The 24124-nt window shown below is 45.5% G+C and overlaps 1 protein-coding gene across 3 annotated transcripts in view; it reads right to left on the bottom strand.

Annotated features, from left to right (window-relative positions):
* The window catches only part of LOC112107524 (puratrophin-1-like), a 155888-nt gene that overhangs the window by 113735 nt on the left and 18029 nt on the right, over window positions 1-24124 (bottom strand). For 2 of the 3 annotated variants that reach the window (XM_026652648.2, XM_026652649.2), the window contains exons 2-3: window positions 6734-6931; window positions 351-2562 (exon numbers count right to left, since the gene is read on the bottom strand). In XM_026652648.2, the coding sequence (XP_026508433.1) occupies window positions 351-2562; window positions 6734-6931 (2410 nt within the window). Of the gene's footprint in view, window positions 1-350; window positions 2563-6733; window positions 6932-24124 lie in introns of those variants that run through there. The other variant, XM_026652650.2, reaches the window with a different exon arrangement.

The following is a 24124-nucleotide window of genomic DNA, read 5'->3' as shown; positions in this document are numbered from 1 at the left end:
ATTAAGTGCACATTACCATGGGAAGTGGGGATTACCTGGTCAACGGAAGGGCTTTAAAGATTGGCAATGTTGTGTTGGACAAAATATCCACTTGAATGTAGGATGACAAGCCCAGGCCATAGTGATTCTGGGTGAGAATACCTCTCCTGCCGGTATACATTCATAGTGCCAAGATAAATGCTTCCAGAATTCTCTCTCAGCCATAGGCTCCTCTAAATGCACAAATATAATTAGTGTTTAACATTTGCCAAATTTTTTCCTCCAGGAGGCAGCTGCCTGTCAGGGGTAGGCTGTCTGGGCCCTTCTCTCCGTATGTGTGTGTGTCTCAAATACAGAGGATAGATGCTTACCTTTAGAAGGTGAATCCTGAGAAGCTGCTTCCTGCTTGGAAGGGGTGGGTTTTGTATTGCTGCTCCATTCAGCCAGCTGCATTGGCCTCTTAGTGTTCTCCCCATCAGTAGGTGGAGAAGATGGCAGTGTGGCCTCCAGTTCCTCTGCTTTGGGTTTCAGCATGTCTAGAGTTTCCAAGGCTGCCGACTCATTCCCAGCCTTTGGGATGGTCCTTCCGCATGACCCCTCTTGTTCAGGAACAGCTTGTTTGTTCTCCGGCCCCCCTTGCAAATCCCGTCCTGCCACACGTTCCAGGCCAACCCCTTCCCTTGGGGTTTGCAATAGCACAGAGTTCGCTACACTTTTGTGACACTGGATTTCCACACAGCTTTGTTTCTCCTCACATTTCTCTCCATCCCTTTTGGTTTCAATTTGGCAGGAGCTCTCTGTATGTACACCTACCATTGTGCCATTGTTATCTAGCCGGTTTGCTGTCTGTCTGATCTCTATTAGCCCAGAGGTTTGGAGTAGTTTGGCTTCTTCTACTTTCTGTTGTGTACAGCCCCTGACCTCCTGTCCTTTGTCCTGTGGCAAGTATCCATCCATCCCCCTGTCAACAGCAGAGGAGTATGTATGGCTAGGCTGCTTCTCGTTCCCAGTGAATGTTGGTTCGTCAGTCTCTTTGCAGACTTCCTCAACACTAACTCCACTGCCTACTTCTCCTAACTGGTCTGCTTGTCCTCGGTTTGCGGGCTGACTTAACGGAGGACTATGTTCTGCTAGCGGATTACTGCAGTGATTGTGTTCTACAATTCTATCTGGCACATCCACTGATGAACGGAAGCATTGTTCTGTCAGACCTGAGGATTCAGATGTAATCTGAAGGCCAGAGTCTTCCTCAAGTCTGCAGTGTGCTGTGGAATGTTCTGTGACAGAAACAGGAGCAAAATACACCTGGGTGCTGTCACTGAGCTCATGGGCTCTCAATTGGTTTTGCATTCCCTCCCTAGCAGCAGCATTAAATGGAAGTGCTTCTGGGCTCGGCTCTGTGGTGTCTTTGCCAGTTTCTGCCCCACGGACATCGCTTTCAGCTTCCGTTTTTCCAGGAGTCTCTATTAATTGTTCCTTGCATTCAGCACTGTCTCCAGCACAAACATCATTGTAACTGCACATTGCATATCTCCAGTCTATCGTGTGCTCACTGTGTGCCCCTTGCCCCACGGAGGATGAACTCTCCGCACTGCTGGCTGGAGATGCAGCTGGGTGAAAGTTGGAGTCTGAATTCCCCACACTGCCAGGATCATTTGATTCCAGCTGACTTTTTGGTAACACTTCACCATGTCGCATCGTTTTGTTGTTTTCCAAATGAATTCCATTTTCATGAGCCCCAGAATAAGAGGCCCTCGGTGTGTCCGTCTGACCATGCTGCTTTTGTGTAAGTGCTGAACAAACCAAGTTCTTGGAGTACGTGCCACTGTCCCGAAGGACAATACGCCTGTGTTTGTCTTTAGAGACATGCACTCTTCGTCTGGGCTGAGTTCTAGAATTTAAGGCGATCGATTGGGTTAAGGAGCCCACTTGTGGCCCAAATCTTGAAAATGAAACTTCCGTGAGCTCTACGTACTCTCCTTCAGGGTCGCTTTCAGAGTCCTCCAGGGGCACAGGACTCACACCATTGGCAACGGTGTCAGCAGATTCCTGAGCAGTCCTGCTAATGACCAAATTGTCCTGCATCACTTCTTGCTCCTGCAAAGCTGGACGTCCAGGAGCAGGTGAGTTGCATTTGGGATGCTCCATTGGGAAGCACAAATTTGAAGATTCTTTAGCCATTTTGAGAGCTGTGATAGTATTTTCAATTATTTTTGGTTTATCAATAAATTCAGGATTGACGACTTTAACCCAGGGAACCCGGAATATTTTATCATCAGAGGCTAGTAAACAATTTTCCAGCGCTGTACCCATCCGCTCTCCATTGATGGACTCCAACCATTCCACGGAAAAAATAGAGGTGTAGGAGACCTCTGGGACCACAACTTCCTCAACATTATGTTTGTCGTTTGCCAGACATTTCAGTACTATTCGTGGCAACTTCTTTAGGTAGGGCACCACCTGCAGGTAGAAGTCACCAGGCTTTAAGGCTCGCCAGTCTATGGAGGCCAGCTGGACTACAATCTTCTCATGGACACAGAGAGGCCAACCTTCATGGTGGAACAGCAATCCGCTGTACTGAACCTATGGGGAGGAGAAAAGCATTTCAGCACCAGTGATAGAAAGAGGTCACCACAGTCTTTGTGACAGAAAAGATGACTGGCTCCCTATCACAGTTTGCAGTGTTGCTGTACTGTGTTGGTCCTAGGATATGAGAGAGACAAGGTGGGGAAGGTCATATCTTTTATTGGAGAAAGAGACGAGCTTTCAAGCCACACAGAGCTCTTCTTCAGGTCTGGGAAAGGTAATCAGAGTGTCATAGCTACATACAAGGCAGAACAGATTGTTAAGCATAAGAAATTAACATGTTGCAAGGTGGCCTCGTGCACAATTATTATCCCTGTTTTAAAGATGGGGGAAATGAGGCACAAAGATGTGAAGTGACCTGGCCAAGGGCACAGAGAAGCTGGGTTTAGAACACAGAAGAATTCCCACATCCTAGAGCAATGCTCAAGCCAGAAGACCCCACCTCTCTCTCCGCTGTGACTTACTGGGGCAGAGGGAACTGAATGAGAAAGGAATTCCAAACATTCTGAACTTCTCTAGCAACCAAGACAATGTATGTACCTAAGCCAATGCAACCAGACAACGGCTTACTTATTGCAAATTTGCAGATGATTTACTGTACAGTACTAACATGAACAGTTTTCAAAGGCTGCAGGCAGAGTCTTTTACTCACTAGCGCAAGTGGCCAGGTGTTATTTACCAACTACCTGCAATGAAACATGGGCTGTGCAAGCATTGGTGATGTTTGCCTGCCTTAAGGTGCTCACAATCTACACTAGACGTAGACCTCAGTACACAAGATACCCGCGTGCAGGTTGAGACGGCAAGCTGCCTTTTTCCCTTTGCTATAGGCTTCCCTTCTCTATATACTTTGTGGGCTACCACCGAAAGGATTCAGGAGTGAGATGTGTTTTACAGAGGGATCTGAATGAAGAAAATTCAAGCCTGTGCTAGCAAAGCAATGCTGAAGTGGTCAATATGGGGCCTGCTTAAGGTTTTCGTTTTCTTCTGTAGAATGTAGGTTCTCTGTTTTTTTAAACAGGGTTTCTGGAGTGTCTCTAACCCAGTTACATTAGGAGAATGACCCATTTCTGACAAGTATGGGCAACGGGGCATCATTTCAGGAACCGGGGTTAAACCCTGCTGGAATATTGCACTATTATCTGGAATTATCTGCCACTATTTGAGGGTCTACACTTGGCAGATGGGGGCCAAAATATCTTGGCCCACGGTAGGAGGCCACAGCAGCAGGCTGGCTGAAGGAGGTGCAGGTACAAGGAGAGCTGATGGAGGGAGCACAGCAGGGCTTCTAGCAGGAGGGGTAGTAGTCAGCCACCTAACAGGCTCTGGGAAAATACCATCCAGTTGCTACCAAGTGGTTCTGAGCTGGGAATTAATCATGGATTTTTGGTCTGTCTCCTGATATTTGACTACCCCCCACCAACCCCCTGTGTGTGACAATTGGTTTGGCCAGGCCAGCTCTTGTATACAGCATGATGTGCCTGTGTCCCCTGCACACCGACCTCCATTCCTTACGCACCCCCAGCCCCAGTCAGTCAATCTGCCCCTGGCTGACAGCGCCACCCCTGCTCCTCCTGCAGCTGTGGAGGCTCTGCCCGGTGCAGACTGCACCTCCAGGCCTGAGAGAGCAGCCCCGGGGCACTCCCCACTCCCAGGCCGGGGGAAGGGGAGCAGCTCCAGCAGGGCTCCTCTTCTGCCCCTTCCCAGGGTGCAGCACAGAGAGGAGGAGGGAGGAAGGCGCCAACCCACTGTCGGTGGGAGGGCGGGGGGAGGAGGGCAAAAAACCTGCCCCAGAGCTATGCGGCTGGCTCTGCTTCTCCCAGTCTCCTCTCAGCCCTCCCACTTGCCTGCCCAACACTCCTTGGCACCGGAGGGGCGGGAGCGCCGGCAGCCCGGACTGGCTGTTCTCCCCCAGCAGGCGGGAAGCAGGAAGGCAGCCAGTTGGAGGGGAGAAGCTGCCTGCAGCAGGAGCCGAAGTCCCTTCCTTCGCCGTGGACTTGCTAAGGCGGCAGTGCCAGGCATTTGTTCAGGGGGGCTGCCCCACAGGCACTGCAGAGCAGCAAGTCCCAGGGGGCTGCCACAAGGCGTCTCGCTCGCCCTGGGGAACTCTCATAATCTCCCCTTATTTCCCAACATGCTCTGCCAGGCTCTAGGGTCTGAATAGAGCTACCAGGTGGACTACATATCCCAGCAGGCCTTGTTCTCAAAGAATGACTGGCTGAAATCACCAAGAGTTAGCCAATCCCTCCCTCTGACTGGGAGGGGAACTGCAGCCCAACCTGCCCCAGCCTTCATCGCAATTCTCATGATATTTGTTGTTTTTCTTAAATCCCCAACTCCTGGAGGCAAGTGATCACGCAAGAATCTCAGCTTTCATTTCTTCAATAAGAAGTTTCTAGCACTCCTGGTGGCAGAGAAAACCTTGAAAATGTGACCCAAGTGCACCCTAAAGGCTCAGAATCCAGAAGACAAAGAAAAAAACCCTGTGTGTTATTTTTTTTAAAGATCATATGATTTTTAAGCCAATGCAATAACTTTGGAGGGCCTGACTCATGATTTTTGAAGGCTTAGCGCTGGCAAATGCTAATCTCAGCATCATACTAGCAGCAATGTAATGTGACTCCTCGAGGCTACTGAGTCTGGGAACAGTCCAGCAACCATTAACAAGGAGTGGGAGTTCTGGGCAAAACACCGACTGGCAACGTTTCATCCAGAGTGTTCTCCTGCCAGCAGCAGAATCTGGCCTCCAACTCCGTATCACTGAGGAGACTCTAGGGGATAGAAACTACCATATTCCAGTCAGGTCTACCTCGGTAAAGGTTCAGAAAGAGACTCAGCTGACACTCCCTTCAGTCCTTTCATTCGGGGCCTCTGTTTATGCTCTACACAAAGGCACCAGCCCACTTCTGATTTCTGGAATGTAGGTTTCAATAACTAATCCTCAACCATTTCTTGTCGATCTGCCTGTCCACATACTATAAACTAACTATAAACATAAAGAAATACATTGATACTTTTTGCCAGCACTTTTACGGACTAACGCTACAAGAAAACAGTGTCTTGCATGGTGACAGATTTCAGAGTGGTAGCCGTGTTAGTCTGTATCAGCAAAAACAACGAGGAGTCCTTGTGGCACCTTAGACACTAACAAATGTATTTGGGCATAAGCCTTCGTGGGCTAGAACCCACTTCATCAGATGCACGGAGTGGAAAATACAGGTGCAGGTATATATACATGAAAGGATGGGAGTTGCCTTACCAAGTGTGAGGTCAGTCTAATGCAGGGGTTCTCAAACTGGGGGTCGGGACCCCTGAGGGGATTGGGAGATTATTATATGGGGGGTCGCGAGCTGTCCGCCTCCACCTGAAACCCCGCGTTGCATCCAGCATTTATAATGGTGTTAAAAATGTTTTTAATTTATAAGGGTGGGGGGGGTCGCACTCAGAGGCTTGCTGCGTGAAAGGAGTCACCAGTACAAAAGTTTGAGACCCACTGGTCTAACGAGACAATTCACTTAACAGCAGGATACCATGGGAGGAAAGATAACTTTTGAAGTGGTAATGAGAGTGGCCCGTTTCAGACAGTTGACAAGAAGATGTGAGTAACAGTAGGGGGAAATTAGTATTAGGGAAAATAGGTTTAGGTTTTGTAATGACCCAACCACTCCCAGTCTTTATTCAGGCCTAATCTGATGGTGTCCAGTTTGCAAATTAATTCCAGTTCTGCAGTTTCACGTTGGAGTCTGTTTTTGACGTTTTGTTGTTGAAGAATTGCCACTTTTAGGTCTGTTATTGAGTGACCAGAGAGACTGAAGTGTTCTCCTTCTGGTTTTTGAATGTTATGATTCCTGATGTCAGATTTGTGTCCACTTATTCTTTTTAGTCTTCAAAAGTTACCTTTCCTCCCTTGGTATCCTGCTGTTAAGTGAATTGTCTCGTTAGACTGACCTCACACTTGGTAAGGCAACTCCCATCTTTTCATGTATTTATACCTGCTCCTGTATTTTCCACTTCATGCATCTGATGAAGTGGGTTCTAGCCCACGAAAGCTTATGCCCAAATACATTTGTTAGTCTCTAAGGTGCCACAAGGACTCCTCGTTGGTTTTGCTACAAGAAAAGTCTCCTGGGGAGCTATATACAGGAGTCTGGGAGAGAACGATACTTACACAGGCATCCTGCTGAATGCACTGCAAGATGTGCTTTGCTGGAATCAGGAAATCTATGAGGTAGCGCAGTCCATCCCCGCGGTACGTCTTCTCCACCACGTCAAAAACCTGGCACAGAACCGTGGCTGCTGTGGCCTCAAACGGAGGGTAGAGCACGGATAAGGTACTCTGTATGCACCTGTCCAGTGATTCGGAGTCCTGTCGAGAGAGAGAACATTAATGGCACCAGAATGCCGCACGTCCGAACCTCGCCTCAGAGGGGATAGCATGCTAAGGACCCCCAAAACTCATGGGGTGCAGCCCCTGCAGGATGTAGGGCCTCTCAAGCAAAGGAGGAAGAGGAAGAATGAGCGTAAGTCCTTGTTAAATTCCTTATTATGTGAATTTTCATGTAAAATAGTTTCTAAAATAAGGTCCCCCAGTGCGTGAGGAAAGCGCTCACATAACAGAGAGCTGCGCACGGCTCTGAGATCATCACAGCAAATCCTTCTCCCTGCTGAGTCGGGTGGGGCTGCAATTAACGTGTCAGTGAAGTGGGGCGTGTGGATCTGCAGGCCCAAGTTTCAAACACCTTTTCAAACACGCCACCTTTGGAAGCTCCACTCAGCACGTAGGTGTGTAAAGGCCGGTGTTCCATACCTCCGAGGGCTAACGAGAGCCTTCATTAACCCCACCCACTCCCCATGCTCAGTTAACCCCACCCTCTCCCCATGTTTGAAAAGCAGACGTGCAGCAGGACAGGTGTAGCCATGCGGAGTGCGTGGTGATTTTAATGATGTTGCACAGTGCGTCAGATGCCTCAGCAGGAGAAGTTGTTTTGTATGTGCTATTGGGTAGCACTCAGAGGGCCAAACTGTACGCCATTTTGATTTTTTCAGATAACTCCCTCAAAGTACTGAGCAGGTGCTTGGCTCCCAGGGGAGCTTGGTGGCCAGAGAGCTCCCACAGCAGCCGCAGCGAGAGGGTCTCTACAGTGCAAGCTGTTCCCTGTAGATCCTATTCCGGGGTATGTGAGTGGGATCTCCCTTCTTCCTAAATACACAAATCTGCAGTGCTCAGTGATGGCACTTCCATTATTCTCACACTCATACCATTCCTGCAGCCCTATGGAAGTCTTCACAGGACAATTATTAACATGGGCATTGAGTCAAAACCCCTTGATAATGTTACAAAAATCCAACGTGCATATTATCCCGCCTTTAGTGAAATAAACGCACAGAAAATAGCCATTGCATGTTGTCAGTGTTGTTTAATACAACAGTACAAACATGGAATAAAGATAATACCTAAGTCCCCACCTCCCTTTAGTTACATCTATCTCTCTCTAAAAGCCCGCAGGAGTTGCATTTGTGAGGGGGAAGGGATCCATTCGGTTCCTTATGTAAGAATAATACAGAGATAAACGTTAAACACCAAAACATGGGAGTGCATACAGACCAGCTGTCTCTCACGGGGCGCAGAGAGCACTGATATCCTGGACAAAGAGCCCTGTGGCTGCAGCAGCAACATCCTTAGATGAACCTAAGACCGTAAGAACGGCCATACTGGGTCAGACTAATTGTCCATCTAAACCAGTATTCTGTCTTCAGACAGCAGCTGCTGCCAGATGCTTCAGAGGGAATGAACAGAACAGGGCAATTTTGAGTGACCCATCCTCTGTTGTTCAGTCCCAGCTTCTAGCAGTCAGAGGTTTAGAGACACTAAGAGCATGGGGTTAAATCCCTGATCATCTTGCCCTGTAGCCATTGCTGGACCTAACCTCCATGAACTTATCTAATTCTTTTTTGAACCCAGTTATAGTTTTGGCCTTCACAACATCCCCTGGCAACGAGTTCCACAGGTTGACTGTGCCTTGTGTGAAGAAATACTTCCTTTTGTTTGTTTTAAACCTGCTGCCTGCTAATTTCATTGCGTGACCCCTGGTTCGTGTGTTCTGAGGTAAATACTTCCCTATTCACTCTGCCCACACCAATCATGATTTTATAGACCTCTATCATATCCCACCTTAGTATCTCTTTTCTAAGCCGAACAGTCCTAGTCCTTTTAATCTCTCCTCATAGGGAAGCTGTTCCATACCCCTAATCATTTTTGTTGCCCTTCTTTGCACCTTTTCCAATTCTAATATATCTTTTTTTGAGATGGAGTTACAAGAACTGCACCCAGTATTCAAGGTATGGGTGTACCTTGGATTTATATAGTGGCATTTTGATATTTTCTGTCTTATCTATCCCTTTCCTAATGGTTCCTAGCATGCTGTTAGCTTTTTTGACTGCCTCTGCACAATGAGCAGATGTTGTCAGACAACTATCCATGATGACTCCAAGATCTCTTTCTTTACTGGTAACAGCTAGTTTGGACCTAATCATTTTATATGTATAGTTGGGATTATGTTTTACGATGTGCATTACTTAGCAAATGAAATTCAATGTTGATAAATGCAATTTTGTCACCCAGTTCCGTAAGATCCATTTGTAACTCTTCAAATTTTGCCAAGATAGTTAAGTCCAAAGTTGACTATGAAGACAATACAAAATTACTCACCTCATTGTTTACCCCCTTTTCCAGTTCCTTTATGAATATATTGAACAGCACAGGTCCTCGTACAGATCCTTGGGAGACCCTGCCATTTACCTCTCTCCATTGTTATTCCTGCCCTTAGTTCAATAACCAAAATTTGTGGACAGAGATGGTATTAAATATCACTAAGGCTAAAAAAGTATTGCAGTAAAATTTGGCATGTTCAAAAATTCAAAATTTCCTAAATAACCAGCTAATTGCCATTCAAAGTAATCTCAAGCATAAGGCATAGCCTACTGCCCTTACAAATTCTTCAAAAATGCCATCTAATTTGTGACCATAAAAACAGACTTAAAAATTTTCAAAATCAAGTTGTATATACTCGCAGTGCTCCTCCCAAGCATACGGACCGGTGAAAGAGGTGCGGGCTCCCACACACCAAATCCTGCCGGGTCCATGGGGAGAATGCATATAAAACTAAATTATTCACCGTAATATCTAAAAAATTAAACCACCTGGTAATGCCTAGCTAATTTGTTGTTAGTGCTCCTAAAATAACACCCAACATATAAATAAAAATAAAAAGTCAATAAACATTTTGGCCGTTAAAACCCCCACAGCTTCAGTGTATACGTAAACTAAAGCCAAAAAAAAGTTGTCACTGTTCATAACAACGTTTGCTAAAAAAAAACAAAACAAAAAACTACCCTAACAAAACACCTACTTTTTCAAGCTAATAATAGCTGTGTGCATGTTAAAACCACCACGTTGCAAAATATACTTTTTAATCTCACTACTGCTGCAGGCAGTCATATTACTTACTGGCCTGCAAATAAAATTTTACAAGTAGCCCTTAAATTTCAAATACCCTTTAATTAAACTAGTTTAGTACCTAATCAATTTCAAAATTTGCTTTCATTGTTACCAAAGGTTCAAAAAATCTCTAAAGTACAAGGGCAAATTCACATGCTTCAAAATATATATCAAGTTAAAAAGTATGCCTTTCATACAACTTATAAAGTGTCTACTTTATGTACTAAGTTTAATATATTGTGCTTTGTAACTAAAATTGTACAACAACCCCATCATATTATTACTGCTTTTATTTTATTTAGTCTATAATTATATGTTATTGTTGTTGTAAAAAACGTAATAGTAATACCTTTCATGTCCACGCTAATCATGCATTGTCATTGCCTCCAATCAACAACCCCTTAAATTAAAGTATTTAATGTAAAATCTGCCATCCAAGGCTTAATGCAAAAAAAGGTTTAAAAATGTTAGTTGTGCTAAAATCACAAAAGAGGGGGGTGTGAAAGTAAAAAAAAAAAAACTAACAGAAATTTAATATTTAGCTTGGCCCAGAGATAAAGAGAGAGCTGCCTTGCGTTTAAGGTTAAAAATTAACACAAACCATGCCAAGTACAAAAAAACCCTGCTTTTAGCCCCAGCTGGCTGTAAAAAAATATAAACAAAGGCAAACCAAAGACAACACAAGTTACAAAACTAAAATTACATTTGCAAAGCTTAGCTGTTTAGTAAAATTTAACAGTTTGCCTTTGCAACCCTAAAGCCGGCGTGGTTTGAGAACGCTAAAAAAGCCACAGGCAGCCGGCCTAAACTAAAATTTAAAAAAAAACGCCACAGAAAACCCCAGGGTGTAAAAAACCGGCCCTTTTAAAAGCAAAAGCAAGTTAAAAATTTTAAACAAGCTGTATACGAAATAATTTTTCATTTACCTTTTTTTTTTTAAACGTTACATATAAACGTGGCCAGTTTAAACGTACATGTGTAGGTATAAAAGTGGCTTAGGACATTAATGTTTTGGGGGGGTTTTGAGTGATGTGGGAGCGTTTTTAACACTTTTTGTTGTTGTTTTATTATTTTATTAATAAAGCTTTAAAATTTAGTTATATGGGGGTGGTTTTTTTCATTTTTTTTAACAATTTTGCGGTGTTAGCCTAATTACCTGACACAAAAAATAAATTTGGCATCTGAAGAAGTGAGGTTCTTACCCACGAAAGCTTATGCTCCCAATACTTCTGTTAGTCTTAAAGGTGCCACAGGACCCTCTGTTGCAAAAAATAAATTGGTAACAAAAATTTGTTACAGTTTGGTAACTGCTCTACAGCGGGTTAATAATGCAGCTCATACAGCAAAGTGGTGCTCCACAAAACGAAATGAGAGAAAATCACTTCTACATGTGGCCGACCCACTCTCCTAGCTTGGTACTGATGCTGCAGCCTTGGAAGCTGCTACTGGACAGTATGCAGGATGATCATTACAGTCACTGCAGAAAAACAAACACTCGGAAGTGATTAGCTTGCAATCTTTGGTTTAATTCAAACCAAATTAAGATGAGGCACTTGCTTTCCCAAATGCACTTCAGACACAAAGCCCCACTCCTGTACATGTTCTCAGTATGCGGTTCCTCAGCACTTTGTAAAAAGCATCACAATGCCATGCGCAAACGCAGGCAGCGACTGCAACATCAGCCGGGAAGTGAAGAGCAGAATAGACTGGAAGCAGCCTGGACATCCAGATGACAGGTATGATTCTACTCAAGAAGGGCTTTCCCACGATTGCTGCCGAAGTCAAGTACTTCCCCTAACATGCCTCTCCGCTGGGCACAGGCAGGCCGAGGGCCTTTGGATTTAATGCGTGGCACAAGGTTTCCCCAACCAATATCTTCCCACTTCAAAGAAAAGCAGACTGGGGCTGTTCATCTCTGTGGCCAGGAACAGCTGCAGAGTTGTTCTAAGGTAGAGCAGGAAGAGAAGGGATGACTACCAGAGGCATCAGCCAGTCAGCTGCACCCACGTTCCTTTTGCTGGCATACTTTGCACTGGGCAGTTTTGGGCACACCCCAGTAATCAGCATGGGACAATGCAACAAGTTGCACATGGCTGCAAAGGGGCACACAGTATCTGAGAACTGCCCTAGCATGAGGCTGCACAGAGCCACAGCACAAGGGATTCTGCAGCGAGAGCGGCTGTTCTTTAGAGCACAATTTATGCTACATGAATCCCAGTGGCTGTCCTGCCTGCAGATCTGCATGTGTCCTTAAGGGCTATGCCAGGGGACTGCAGTGGTGGAAAGAAGAATGTAGGGTTGCCTGAGAGCCTGGAGAACCAAATATCCTGCCTCCCTTCTGTATACAGAACTCCCCACTTAAAGTCGTCCGGGTTAACGTCGTTCCGTTGTTACGTTGCTGATCAATTAGGGAACATGCTCATTTAAAGTTGCGCAATGCTCCCTTCTAACGTCGCCTGCTTTGTCTACTGCTTGCAGGAAGAGCAGCCTGTTGCAGGTAGCTGGTGGGGGCTTGGAACCAGGGTGGACCGGCAGCCCCCCCATCAGCTCCCCCTATCAACTCCCCGCTCCCCTAAGTTCCCTGTGCTACAGCCACCCAGCAGGCTAGCAATTGCAGCTGTCCCTCCCCCCACTGCCATGTGTCAGATTTGTGTCCATTTATTCTTTTGCGTAGAGACTGTCCAGTTTGGCCAATGTACATGGCAGAGGAATGTACATTTAAAGAATAAATGGACACAAATCTGACATCAGGAATCATAACATTCAAAAACCAGTGGGAGAACACTTCAACCTCTCTAATCACTCAGTGACAGACTTGAAGGTGTCAGTTTTGCAACAAAAAAAACTTCAAAAACAGACTCCAAAGAGAGACTGCTGAACTCGAATTAATATGCAAATTAGACACAATTAACTTAGGCCTAAACAGAGACTGGGAATGGTTGGGTCATTACACTAATTGAATTTTTTCCCCCCCATGTTAAGTTCTCCTCACACCTTCTATGGGTCATCTCGATTATCACTTCAAAGTTTTTTCTTCTGCTGCTACTTATAGCTCATCTCAATTGATTGGCCTCTTACAATTGGTATGCGTACTTCCACCTTTTCATGTTCTCTGTATGTATAAATATCTTCTGTCTGTGAGTTCCACTCTATGCATCTGAAGAAGTGAGCTGCAGCCCACGAAAGCTTATGCTGAAATAAATTTGTTAGTCTCTAAAGTGCCACAAGTACTCCTGTTCTTTTTACGGATACAGACTAACATGGCTGCTACTTTAAAGGGGAAATGCGCATCTCTCTCTCTCACACATACCCCCTCCCTCCTTTCCTGCTGCCTTGTAGAGTGTTGTGAGAGTTAACCCTTGAGGGCTTAGTCAATTGCTAGTTCATTTAGCAGTAAGGCATTCCCTGGGAAATATCCCACCCTCTGACTCCTCCACCTCAACCAAGCTTCACAATCATCATCACTGTGTACCAGTATTAAATTGTTTGTTTAAAACTTCTACTGTGTGTGTGTAGTCTTTTGTCTGGTGAAAAAAAATTCCCTGGAACCTAACCCCCTCATTTACATTAATTCTTATGGGGAAATTGGATTCACTTAACATCCTTTCGCTTAAAGTCGCATTTTTCAGGAACAGAACTACCATGTTAAGTGAGGAGTTACTGTAGTGGGCATGGGATGAGCTATCTAATGCAGAGAATGAATACAGGGCTCCCCAGCTCCAGCTAAATGCACACGGGGTAAGTCAAGGCACTCCTGCCCCACTGAGCACTATCAAACCCAGAAGGGCACCAGGCCCAGCAGCCACATGGGGAGCAGCATCAGCAGGTAGGAGGCTTTGCACCCTCCCGACTGTCATTCGCACAGCTCTGACACTGGGCCCTGGATGTTTTTCTCCAGTTGCTATATCAATATTGGTTGGGGGAAGGGGGTGGAATGGGGGCAGGAAGGGAGCAGGGTGGGGGTGGGAAAAGGCGGGGTGGGGCGGGGACTTTGGGGAAGGGGTGGAATGGGGATGGGGCGAGGGCGGTGCAGGGGCGGGGTCGAGAGGGGAAGTTGGCGCCTATGATCAAAAGTCTTACTAAAGTCAAGATATGCCACATCTACCGCTTCCCCCCCCCGCACCCCCGCCATCCATAAGACTTGTTACTCTGCCAAAGAAAGCTGTTAGGTTAGTTTGACATGATTTGTTCCTGACCTGCAGTAAAACACAAAACAAAGGGACGAGGAGATTGGGGCCTCTAACCACTCCGAGCACTCTGCCTGTATCCCTCACCTCCGCCCCCATCAAATTCTCAGTTCTTCCTGGGCAAAGACCAGCGCTCAGTGGGTGCTAGGGCAAGGCTAGGTGCTGGGGTAGGGAGGGGGGGTCCTTGGTGCCGAGCTCAGTGGGGGCTGGGCTGCCTGATGGCTGAGCTTAGTGGTGGGGGAGTGGGGGGGGGAAGTTGGGCTGCCTGGGACAGGCAGGGGTGGGTGCTGGCAGGCTGAGCTCAGTGGGTGCTGAGGCAGGGCGGGGGGTGTTGGGTGGCTGAGCTCAATGGTGGGTGCTGGGTGGGAGGACTGGGGACTCTCCAGCCCAGGGGAGTCCCCCCTCCCTCCCCTCCAACTTCTGTCTCCCTGGCTGCTCCTGCCCCGCTTGGAGCCAGAGGGGAGGAAGATAAGCAGCCATGCTCCACAGCGCCCTCCAGCAGCCAGAAAGAGGAACTGCAGCTCCTCACAGCCCAGCCGAGTGGGTTTTGGAAACACCTTTGGTTACACGGGTGCAGCTCTGCGCACAGACAAGGCCTCACACGCTTTTGGAAATGCCAGACGATAATGATAATCTTTCTACAATGTTAGTGCAACTTAACACTACCTCGTTTTGTTCCACATTCCATTGTTTTCTAAAGAATTCACACCATGCCTCAAAGGTCACTGTATTTGAGAGTGGCTCACGTGATATGCCCATCACCCTTACACTGCGAGAGCCCAGTGACAGCCTACACAAGTGCCCTCAGCTTAGCGGTCAAGTGGACACGTAGATTTCTAAAATCGGGAGTCATAAGAACTGTCATATCGCAAGTGATAGAATGACAGAAGTTAGAGATGGTAGGAGATTTATTAAATCACTAGTCCCCAAAAGGCTGGTCGCATAGGTGCAATTCGTAAAGGCACGTGTGTAAAAAAAGCCATAAATGGGGGCTCTGGTTTCCATGCCCTGTGCGGTAGTGAGCAATGTTGTACATATTCCCAAGGGTTGCGCACCAAGCTGCCCCCTAGTGGGGACGCATAAGCACCTCTTTGTTACCTCCCTGGAACTGTTACTGTCTCCCCAGAGCAGCCGTCATGGTCATACAACCACGAGCCTTTCGACTCCAACATCCCATCCGGTTCGCCCAGGGCCACGTGATGGTTGAACCTGGTGATGTTCTGCACATCGCTCACACTGACTCAACCGTCGTTCTAGGCTTCAGCGTGATGTTTGGGGTTACTGTGCTGGCTGTGTTTTTGTTGGTGAGTGGTTGGGTCGATTTGTGTCAGGGGGTTGTGCTGGGAGATTTGTGTGGATTTGTGAGAATGGCGAATGACGGGGGGTGCTGTCATAAGGGGCCGTGTGTGTTTGGGATTCTTGTGCTGCTGGTCTTGTGTGGGTGGCTGTGTTGATTTGTGTCTGAGGGGTTTGTTCGAGGAGATTTGTGTGTGTGGCAGTTGAGTGCATGGGCACGGCAGATGGACCAAGTAATCCACTATCAGTGGCGTTTCCCTCATACAACCAATGAAATTGTCGCGTACAAATTAGCTGTAGTCAGGGTGGCGATTGGAGGAGTTACCTCTGATATCACAATGGTCTAGGACTCTTGGCATGGCACAGATGCTTTACTGCCACTGTGTACCAGCGTAAAGATGAAACTTAAAAAGTGGATGCTTCCAGACTGCGAAACCCAGTGATGATTCAGCCTGGAGATATTCTGAACAAAAGAGCTCTCAGCCACGCTTGTAGGTGCTCCCATCACTTCACATTGACTCAGACATTCTAGGCCCCAGAGTGACACACAGAGTGAGATTCCTGGAATCTTATTGTAGATAATAAGTCCACCTCCACTGAACTCATGCAGGGTTGTGCCTAGATTCCCAGATCCACTTTGAAATGACCCAAACTATAGGGCATCCATTCCTTTCCTTAGTAGACTTCTAAGAAGATTCTGTGGACCAACAGATTTCACTGTTAGGATTTTTTTCCCTCCTATCCAGCATGATTATTGTCCTTGTTTGATTTCATCCCATTACTATTAATTACAACCCTACACTTGTTCCCAGCTCCAGATTTCAGCACAGTGTGTGACACGCCAGGAAGCACTAACACAATCATTTTGACCAAGGCTTAGAACCAAGGGGAAGGAGACTTTAATGTTTGTGAGCAATCTCCAGCGAGCAACAAGACAGGGAAACCAGGGCAAAATGAAAGGGCTTCATTTATATCAGCTTGGCACTGCATAAACTTTCGGCTCATTTTTAACATCTTTTAGCCAGGAGCATTACACAGTTTCAGCAAGTTTTACACAATATCCGTCACCTTGAACTCAAACACCCATCCGGGAGCATCTTCCAGCAGATTGGAAAACGCCTGTGCTAAAAAAGGGAAGATAATCCACCCACAAAATGACTAAGCAGTGCCAGAAACTTTATCTTCACATCAGCGAGCACTTAAATAATTATTTGTGTTACATGATTGTATGCATTTCTCTGGCACACAAAGGCATAACGAGATCCAATGGCGAGAAGCTGAAGCCAGACAAATTCAATTAGAAATAAGACTGTTTTTAACAGAGAGGGTGATAAGCCACTGGAACTAACTACCAAGGAAAGTGATTGATTCTCCATCTCTTGAAGTCTTCAGATCAAGACTGGATACCTTTCTGAAAGACATGTTTTAGTACACTAGCTATGGGGCTCAATACAGGGGTAACTGGGTGAAATGTAAGGGCTGTGATATACAGGAGGTCAAATCAGATGAACTGACAGTCCCTTCTGGCCCTAAACTCTATGAATCATTATGACATACTGATGCAATGTCACAATATTGTAATGTCAATGTCACAATGTCATAGGGGAAAGGAGCTAGCCCCATCAGACTAATACACCAAAGTGGCAACCCTAGGAGGGGAGGGATGGCTTGCCTCTGGTTGCCTATCACTGGATCCCAAATGACAAGAGATGCTATGGTGGATCCCAAACACTGGGAGCCCATATCTGGGGTACAGGCTGCAGGAAAGGACCAGCCACACGGGGATGCTTCCAGCCCAGAAGAACCCTGGTAACTCATCCCTAGAGCACAAGGAGAATGGTCAGCTGATTCCTCATGAGACCAGCCCTCTGCTGCTTCAGCCACTTGTGCTCCTCCATTCCCAGGAGTCATGTTCCACTAGCTCCACGGAGCTGCTTGAGCGTTGAGCAATGCTGTGTCACCTCAACATGACCTGTGTTCTCTAGTCAGACTCAGTTCAGGTTCACCCAACTTTGCAGATAACACCCGAACCCAAAGTGCTTTGAAACTCTGGCCACAAGAATGGGAACACTCAAACATGCTCCACACTCAGTAGATCCCACTGAAAACAATGGGAGCTGCAGGATGCAGAGCTCTCTGGAAGATCTGCCCATTAATACATAACCCTTTGTCAGAACTTTTCTATGACTTTTGCATCACCACTTGTTGGGAAAGAAAGAAACACGTTAATTCTGCCATGAGTGCAGGGGACTGGACTAGCTGACCTCTCGAGGTCCCTTCCAGTCCTATGATCCTATGAATAGTCATGACCTCAAGTTCTCCTTCTCCCAGGGCCTGCTGTTCAGGACCTACATGAACTGGATGAAAACCTTTCCCATGCTCAAATACAGTGTTAGAAACACATGCCAATAAACTAGCGAACTCAGTGATAAACTGAGTGGATCGCTTTCACTTAACTCCTAGTTAGAAAGGAATAAATATAGCCCCAGAGATACTCCCTTTATAGCCTGTTTGAACAAAAGCAGTCTCATGCGTTTCCATTATTTCCATACATATCAAAGAAGGGCGGAGATTTAACGAGCGATTTCTAAAAGACATCTTTGTGCACAGAAGAGATTGATGCCAAAATGTGGGTGGTTATGAAGCTCAAACACAAAAAAGAATACATTCACAGGCATTTTTTTCTTTCATCCATGAACGGGCCTGCATACCAGTCTCCTGAGAGTATGAGAAGAACCTTGTTCAAAAGGTAAACATAGTCTGAGAGGCAGCACAAGTTTGAAAGAATCCACAGCCATTCAGCATGGATCAGGGTGGATAAAAATCAATGATTTTTTTTTAAATTAAAAAATAATCGGATTTTTTTGATAAAATGCTTTTTGAGGGGGAAAAAACCTATCTAAAGACAGTTTTAATTAAGATACATTATAGCTCAAAGAGATCTCATCATGGAATAGGGATTATAAATTCTAATTCTATAGTATGAGACGATATATTCATGTAATGTTTAAGAAAAGTTTTGTAAATGAGTTCCAATAGTTCATGGATTAGGGACCCAATCTTGTGGGGTTCCAGGGGCTTCTGTATAGATTATTTAGGTTAATCTTTCTATCTACCCAATGGGACTCAGTGCTCAGTCTAGAAGATACCATCAGAGATGCTTAGTTTTGCAGTTCTCAAACTGTGGATTTGTGTCTCCACAGATAACATGCTTGTTAACAGCAAAAATGTTTTTAAATAAATAAATAATATATAGAGGTGAGAAACAACAGACCTCATTGTCCCTCTGCAAATTTGTGTACAGAGTCAATCCCTTACCTCTCTCTAAAAGTGCAAAGTTTCAAAAAGTTCAATGAATAGAAGATTGTTGGGAGCGGAATAGATCTGGACAAGGAGAAGAAGTCTGGAGATAAATGTGAGAAGCGAGGGACATATGCTTGTTTTGTTAAAATATTATATGTTTGCTGTTGAAGAAAAAAATCCAGAATACTTAACCGTGTTGTTTTAGTTAAATAAAACAATTAAAATGTCTGTCTGGTGATGTTCTCCTCCTAATACCGCATGGCAAGAAAATCCTCCAAATATTAATGATCAACCTGTTGAACTGGAGATAGTTCACCTCCCAATGACTAACTACATAAATATCTGCTTCAATTACCTTTGGTAAATGAAATAACCAATCATTCATTTTCTGATATAGCTGTAAAACTAATCTGAAAAGTTTTCAAAATAAATCATTGTTTAAAAATGTATAGGGTGTACCTTCTAAAAATGAAACCTACATCTCTGAGTTGTGAAGAATGTGTATTAAGGTTATAACAACCAACAAGAATGTACTTTTATGTAGAAAACCATAATTAAATCAAGTCTTCCTGACTGATTTAAATCAAATCCACCCTGGCATGGATCAAGCTCAACAGACACTGCAATGGTTTAAGCCTAGCTCTGAGAGTCTGCCCCCGAGAGAATGCCAGCCAGAGGAGACATGTAACCAAAGGAGAAATACACTGAGAAAATATGGAGAAATATCGTTTCACTATAACCCTCCTGGGTAAGTCACCAGAACCACACGGTGGGACTATAGCCTTAGAATCAAGCATTTTCCTCTTTGTGTTCCTTTCCTAGACCTAACCTCAGGCCCCTATACTCAGTCTATAAGGCTGTACTGCGGATGATCACATATTATACAAGTGCACCACACCCCCAGCTCCATTGGTGTTCACAAAAGGAGCACATCAAGAACAGCAGAGAAGTGTGATGAAAGCTGTTCCATGGAACTCTTCCAACATTTCCCAGCACACTGCAAATCGCTGTCTGGGCACGGTGATACCAGTTCAACTCCACTGAAGTCAGGGGAGTTCCCCTGGTATAAGCGAGAGGAGATTTTGGATACCACAGCATATGCCTGGCTGAGAGTATACCAGGTTGTGCAAATTTAAGCACTCAGACAAGTGGATTTTCAGCATTCACTTTATGTCTGTTACTAGATCCCCTGAGGATTCTGATTGGCAAAAGACCTGCCATCTTTTGACTATTTCGCCCAGTACCGGTATATGCATTCCTTATCAGCCAGCTACCAAACTGCCCCACAGTAGTGCCCAATTTACCTATGCTGCCTCCTTATTCTGGCAATCTCGCCTTGCCTCTCACAACCACTGCTCTGTCAGTAGGGGCTGGTGTGAGCTACTCGATTCTCTACTCTTGGGAAACGTGTCCTTCAGCTCTGAGGGGAAGGAGCCAAAGTATTATCTGGGCTCCCCCACAAGACAACGGCAAAGGAAGGAATGAAAACCTCCCCTTACTGTTGTACCCCAAGGTGGGGTCAGATGGAGGGGCTGTGTTGACAGGGCTTTGCAACCTTGTACAGCCTCTGGGGAAAGCAGGCGTCATTCAAATGTTAAAATAGAGGTTTTTAATGAGTGAAATGTGAAAGTGATTAATCTAATCAGTAAAGACGACTCTGGGTTTGTTACTCTGCTAGTGATCTAATCAGTGCAGTAGCCTCTGATCATTACTGCCATATCCAATTCAGTTTATGCTGGCCTTACGTGTTCAGGGTTTTCTTACACCCCAGATTGGCGTTGGCTGCTCCTAACCCTATTTGAGAAGTTGTCAGGGAGCAGCTGGAGGTCTAGGCTTCAGGGCAGGAGACAGCTGAGATTATTGGCTTCTGGTGCACAGTATAGGATTGTGGAATAATTCTCTTCCCTGGCTGGAATAGGTAATAATGTTCGATATTTACGGTGTGCTCTTTTGGAATGGGAGTGAACAGCACAATGAGGTGACTGGCGCAGTTCACCCCTGCAGGGTTATTGTTTCAAGTGGAGTGTAGACTCAGGCAGAGGTGTCTGTATCAGCTACTCTGGGGTTCTATTTTCAAGGTTTTCCTCCCAACCATGAGGGCTAGGAACATGAGTTCTTTTAAAATTAAAGTTCAGATTCTGGGGGTGCATCTGCAGCCAGGGCTGGGCAAGAGGTGGGGCTCAGGGCCCCCACCATCCATCCTGTTACCGCGGGTGATCCTGCATTTTGTTAGCTGGCCATTTGCCTAGGCTGCCTGGGATCGGAGCATCCTCATTGAACGCTTGTAGTTTGGGCACCAGCTTGGCCCAGAATATTTCATTTCCTCTCTGGTGCCTTATCTATTGTTGTGAGTGGCTCCAGGAAGTCCCGTTTAACAATGACCGTAATCTCTTCCTCACAACGAAGATATGCAGCCACGCCTGCAGCACTCTTCCCTCTGCCAAGGACAGGTGCCTGCTGTTTGTCCTCCCGGTCGGTATTTGGGAAGAAAGCTTCTCTAGCGCTTGGACCGTCAAAGTCACTACCACGAGGGCAGGCCCCAGGATTGCTGTGCAGCATGCATAGGCTTTCGGCTAAAACACCTGGCCCTGGCGCAGGTGCCAATGCAGGGTGCAAGGAGCCTTCTCCCTTCCCTGGACTCCCAATGCAAGGCAACGGCACAAATGCACTCCCTGGGCTTAGGGTAGCACTCTCCTAGCACCCCTCAGCAAGCAAGCCACCCCCAAAGAGTGCAAGGAGGAAGGACAGAGTTGTCTCCCCAACCCCACGCAGTCTGCCACTAGAGTGGCCTAGGCACAGAGAAGGGAGTGAGCCCACTGTCTTAATGCATAGTCTTTCCTGAAGGCCTCCCTGGGGCAGCGTCTCTCCTCTCGGTTTCCCTCTCAGGGCTGTGCCGCACAACCAAACCAGAGCTCTTCATGCAGCATTCAATGCTGGGTTTGGTATACAGTAAAGAAAGCTTCTTGCTCTCAGGCTAGGCTTTCACATCACATACAGTGTTTTGAAACCATGCAATGCTGTCGTTTGCTTGCGTTAGGGTTGCCAATTTTGGTTGGACGTATACGTATCTTGTAAGGGTGTTGTCTGGATACTGATCTCAAAAGCCTAAAGAGTTAAAGGTGTTTAGAAACTCTTTCACTGTCTAACATTAAACAGCGATAGGTAGGTTCAGGGTTATTTTAAACAGAGGCTTTGGTTTTACTTGGTTACTTAGCAAACACTTCAAACATTCATTTAGATTAAAAGTGTATTGATTTAATACAAGAACGAATACAGAATTAAAACAGGTATTTATACTGAAACTCTGGTTGAGTGATTATGCAAAACAAACTTAGTTAAAGCTTTTAAAGTTTTTCTACTTTTGGAGAAAATATTAGTTTCTTATTTTCAGAACAACCTTTCTTTGATTAAAAGAAAAGGGGTTAATGTTACTCAGTCCTGAAGTGTAGAGGCAATTGGCTTATCCTGTTCTTAGCAAACAGACACCAGGGGCAGGAGAGAAAAGGTGGGTGAAATACACCCACTGGTTAGTTATGAGTGGCTGTTTTGGCTGGCAAATCAACCACAACACCTGCTGCCTGGATCCTGGTTTCAGGGATGTCATCTGATTGGATCTTTTCTATTTAGACAAGTCAAGCTTGGATGAGTGGGACATGGCTTTTCATTGAATCGTGAAATCAGCTAAGAGTGAGAGAGAGGATAGCAGGAAAGAAAGGAGGCAGAAAATAACGCAACAAGGGAGGGGAAAACAATGCAGGATCTCATGTGCTTCTTGCCGTGCTGGGACTTAGATATCCCCACTGATGGGCTGGGGGTTGGATGTCATGATAATGTGATTTGCAGTGTGATTGTAGCCATGTTGGTCTCAGAATGTTAGAGAGACAAGGTGGGTGAGGTAATACCTTCTGTTGGACCAGCCTCTTTCACCAACTGATGCAAATTTTCGAGCTTACACTGAGCTCTTAGTCACCTGATGAAGAGCTCAGTGAAAGCTTGAAAGCTTGTCTCTTTCACCAACAGAAGCGGATCCAATAAAAGCTATTACCTCGCCCACCCAGTCTCATAATAATGTGATGACTTTCAGCATTTGCAGGTGAAAACAAAGGTCCTTGAACAAAGTCAGGGCTAGCCTTCCTTTTAGAAAGAAAGTATTTTAGATGGGTTCAGATGGGCCAACATGAGTTGCCGTGCTGGCAGTTTGTGGAACGAGCTGGGTGGAGATGAGGTGAGGACAGCTAGGACACATGGTGGGACAGGAGAGGACAAGGAGAGCTAAACTGATCTTTTTTTTCCAAAGTCTCTTTATAAGAAACCCCCAAAAGGGAAAAAGTGGGTGGCATAGTTCATCCCCCTTCATTATGTGGTCCACCAGTTAAGCGTAATAGCCATCACACCAATTTTGGTCTATTAACATCTGGTTCCATGTTTTTTGTTTTTACCAAGCATAATTTTAACAATCCTTGGATTACAGTAACATGGCTTTTTTGATGTAGACTAATCCAGCTTCTTTGTCTGGCTCTCTTGCAGTGGTTACAACATTTAACGTCGTAAACAACTTCATCTATTTTTCATGGTTATTGCAACATCTTATGAACTTTCACATACTTTTTACAGTTGAGCTCACAATGAGGTACACTTTGTAGGTTCAGTAGATGTTAACTCTGCACCAAAGAAAAAATGCCATCGGAGAGATTAAGCCAGGAAATGGACTGTACTGGTGAGATGCACTGCTTCTAAAAAGAAATGCACCACAACTAACACTATGCATACATTCCTCTAAGATTAACTGATTATACCATCTATTCAACAGAACGATCAGTAATAGTACCACCAGACAACTTCCAATAATATTACATACAACGATTATGCAGGTAAGAAAAATACCTGTCTTTCTCACATTCTCACCTAGGGCTGGAATACCAGAAGATGATGTTGGTTATCATTGATATACATTGGCACAGCTGTGTGGGGAGCCCAGCATGAATAGCAGGGCATCCTGCAAGTCCAGATTGAGTTGCATTAGAAGAGATTGTAAAGCAACCTTGTATGTCACCTGTCCAAATGTTGCCTGACTTTAGCCACTATTGTTACTGTTACCATGAGACCGAATTTACCAAGTTTTTAAGGAAAAAAGTAAACCCATGGATACACAAATAGTTATTCTCCGCATGCTACAGGAGATGTTTTCCACCGATCACCATGTGCACTGGATTAAAGCTTTCCATGCTTTGTCTGTCCATGGTCCAGTATTTCACTCATTGCTTTGCACAGAAAC

Source organism: Terrapene carolina, unplaced genomic scaffold (assembly GCF_002925995.2).
Source record: "Terrapene carolina triunguis isolate 2854851 unplaced genomic scaffold, T_m_triunguis-2.0 Scaffold130, whole genome shotgun sequence".
In the NCBI taxonomy this organism is placed as follows: domain Eukaryota; kingdom Metazoa; phylum Chordata; order Testudines; family Emydidae; genus Terrapene; species Terrapene triunguis.
Note: the sequence above shows the minus strand (reverse complement) of the source record. Positions and strands in the feature narration are given on the sequence as shown.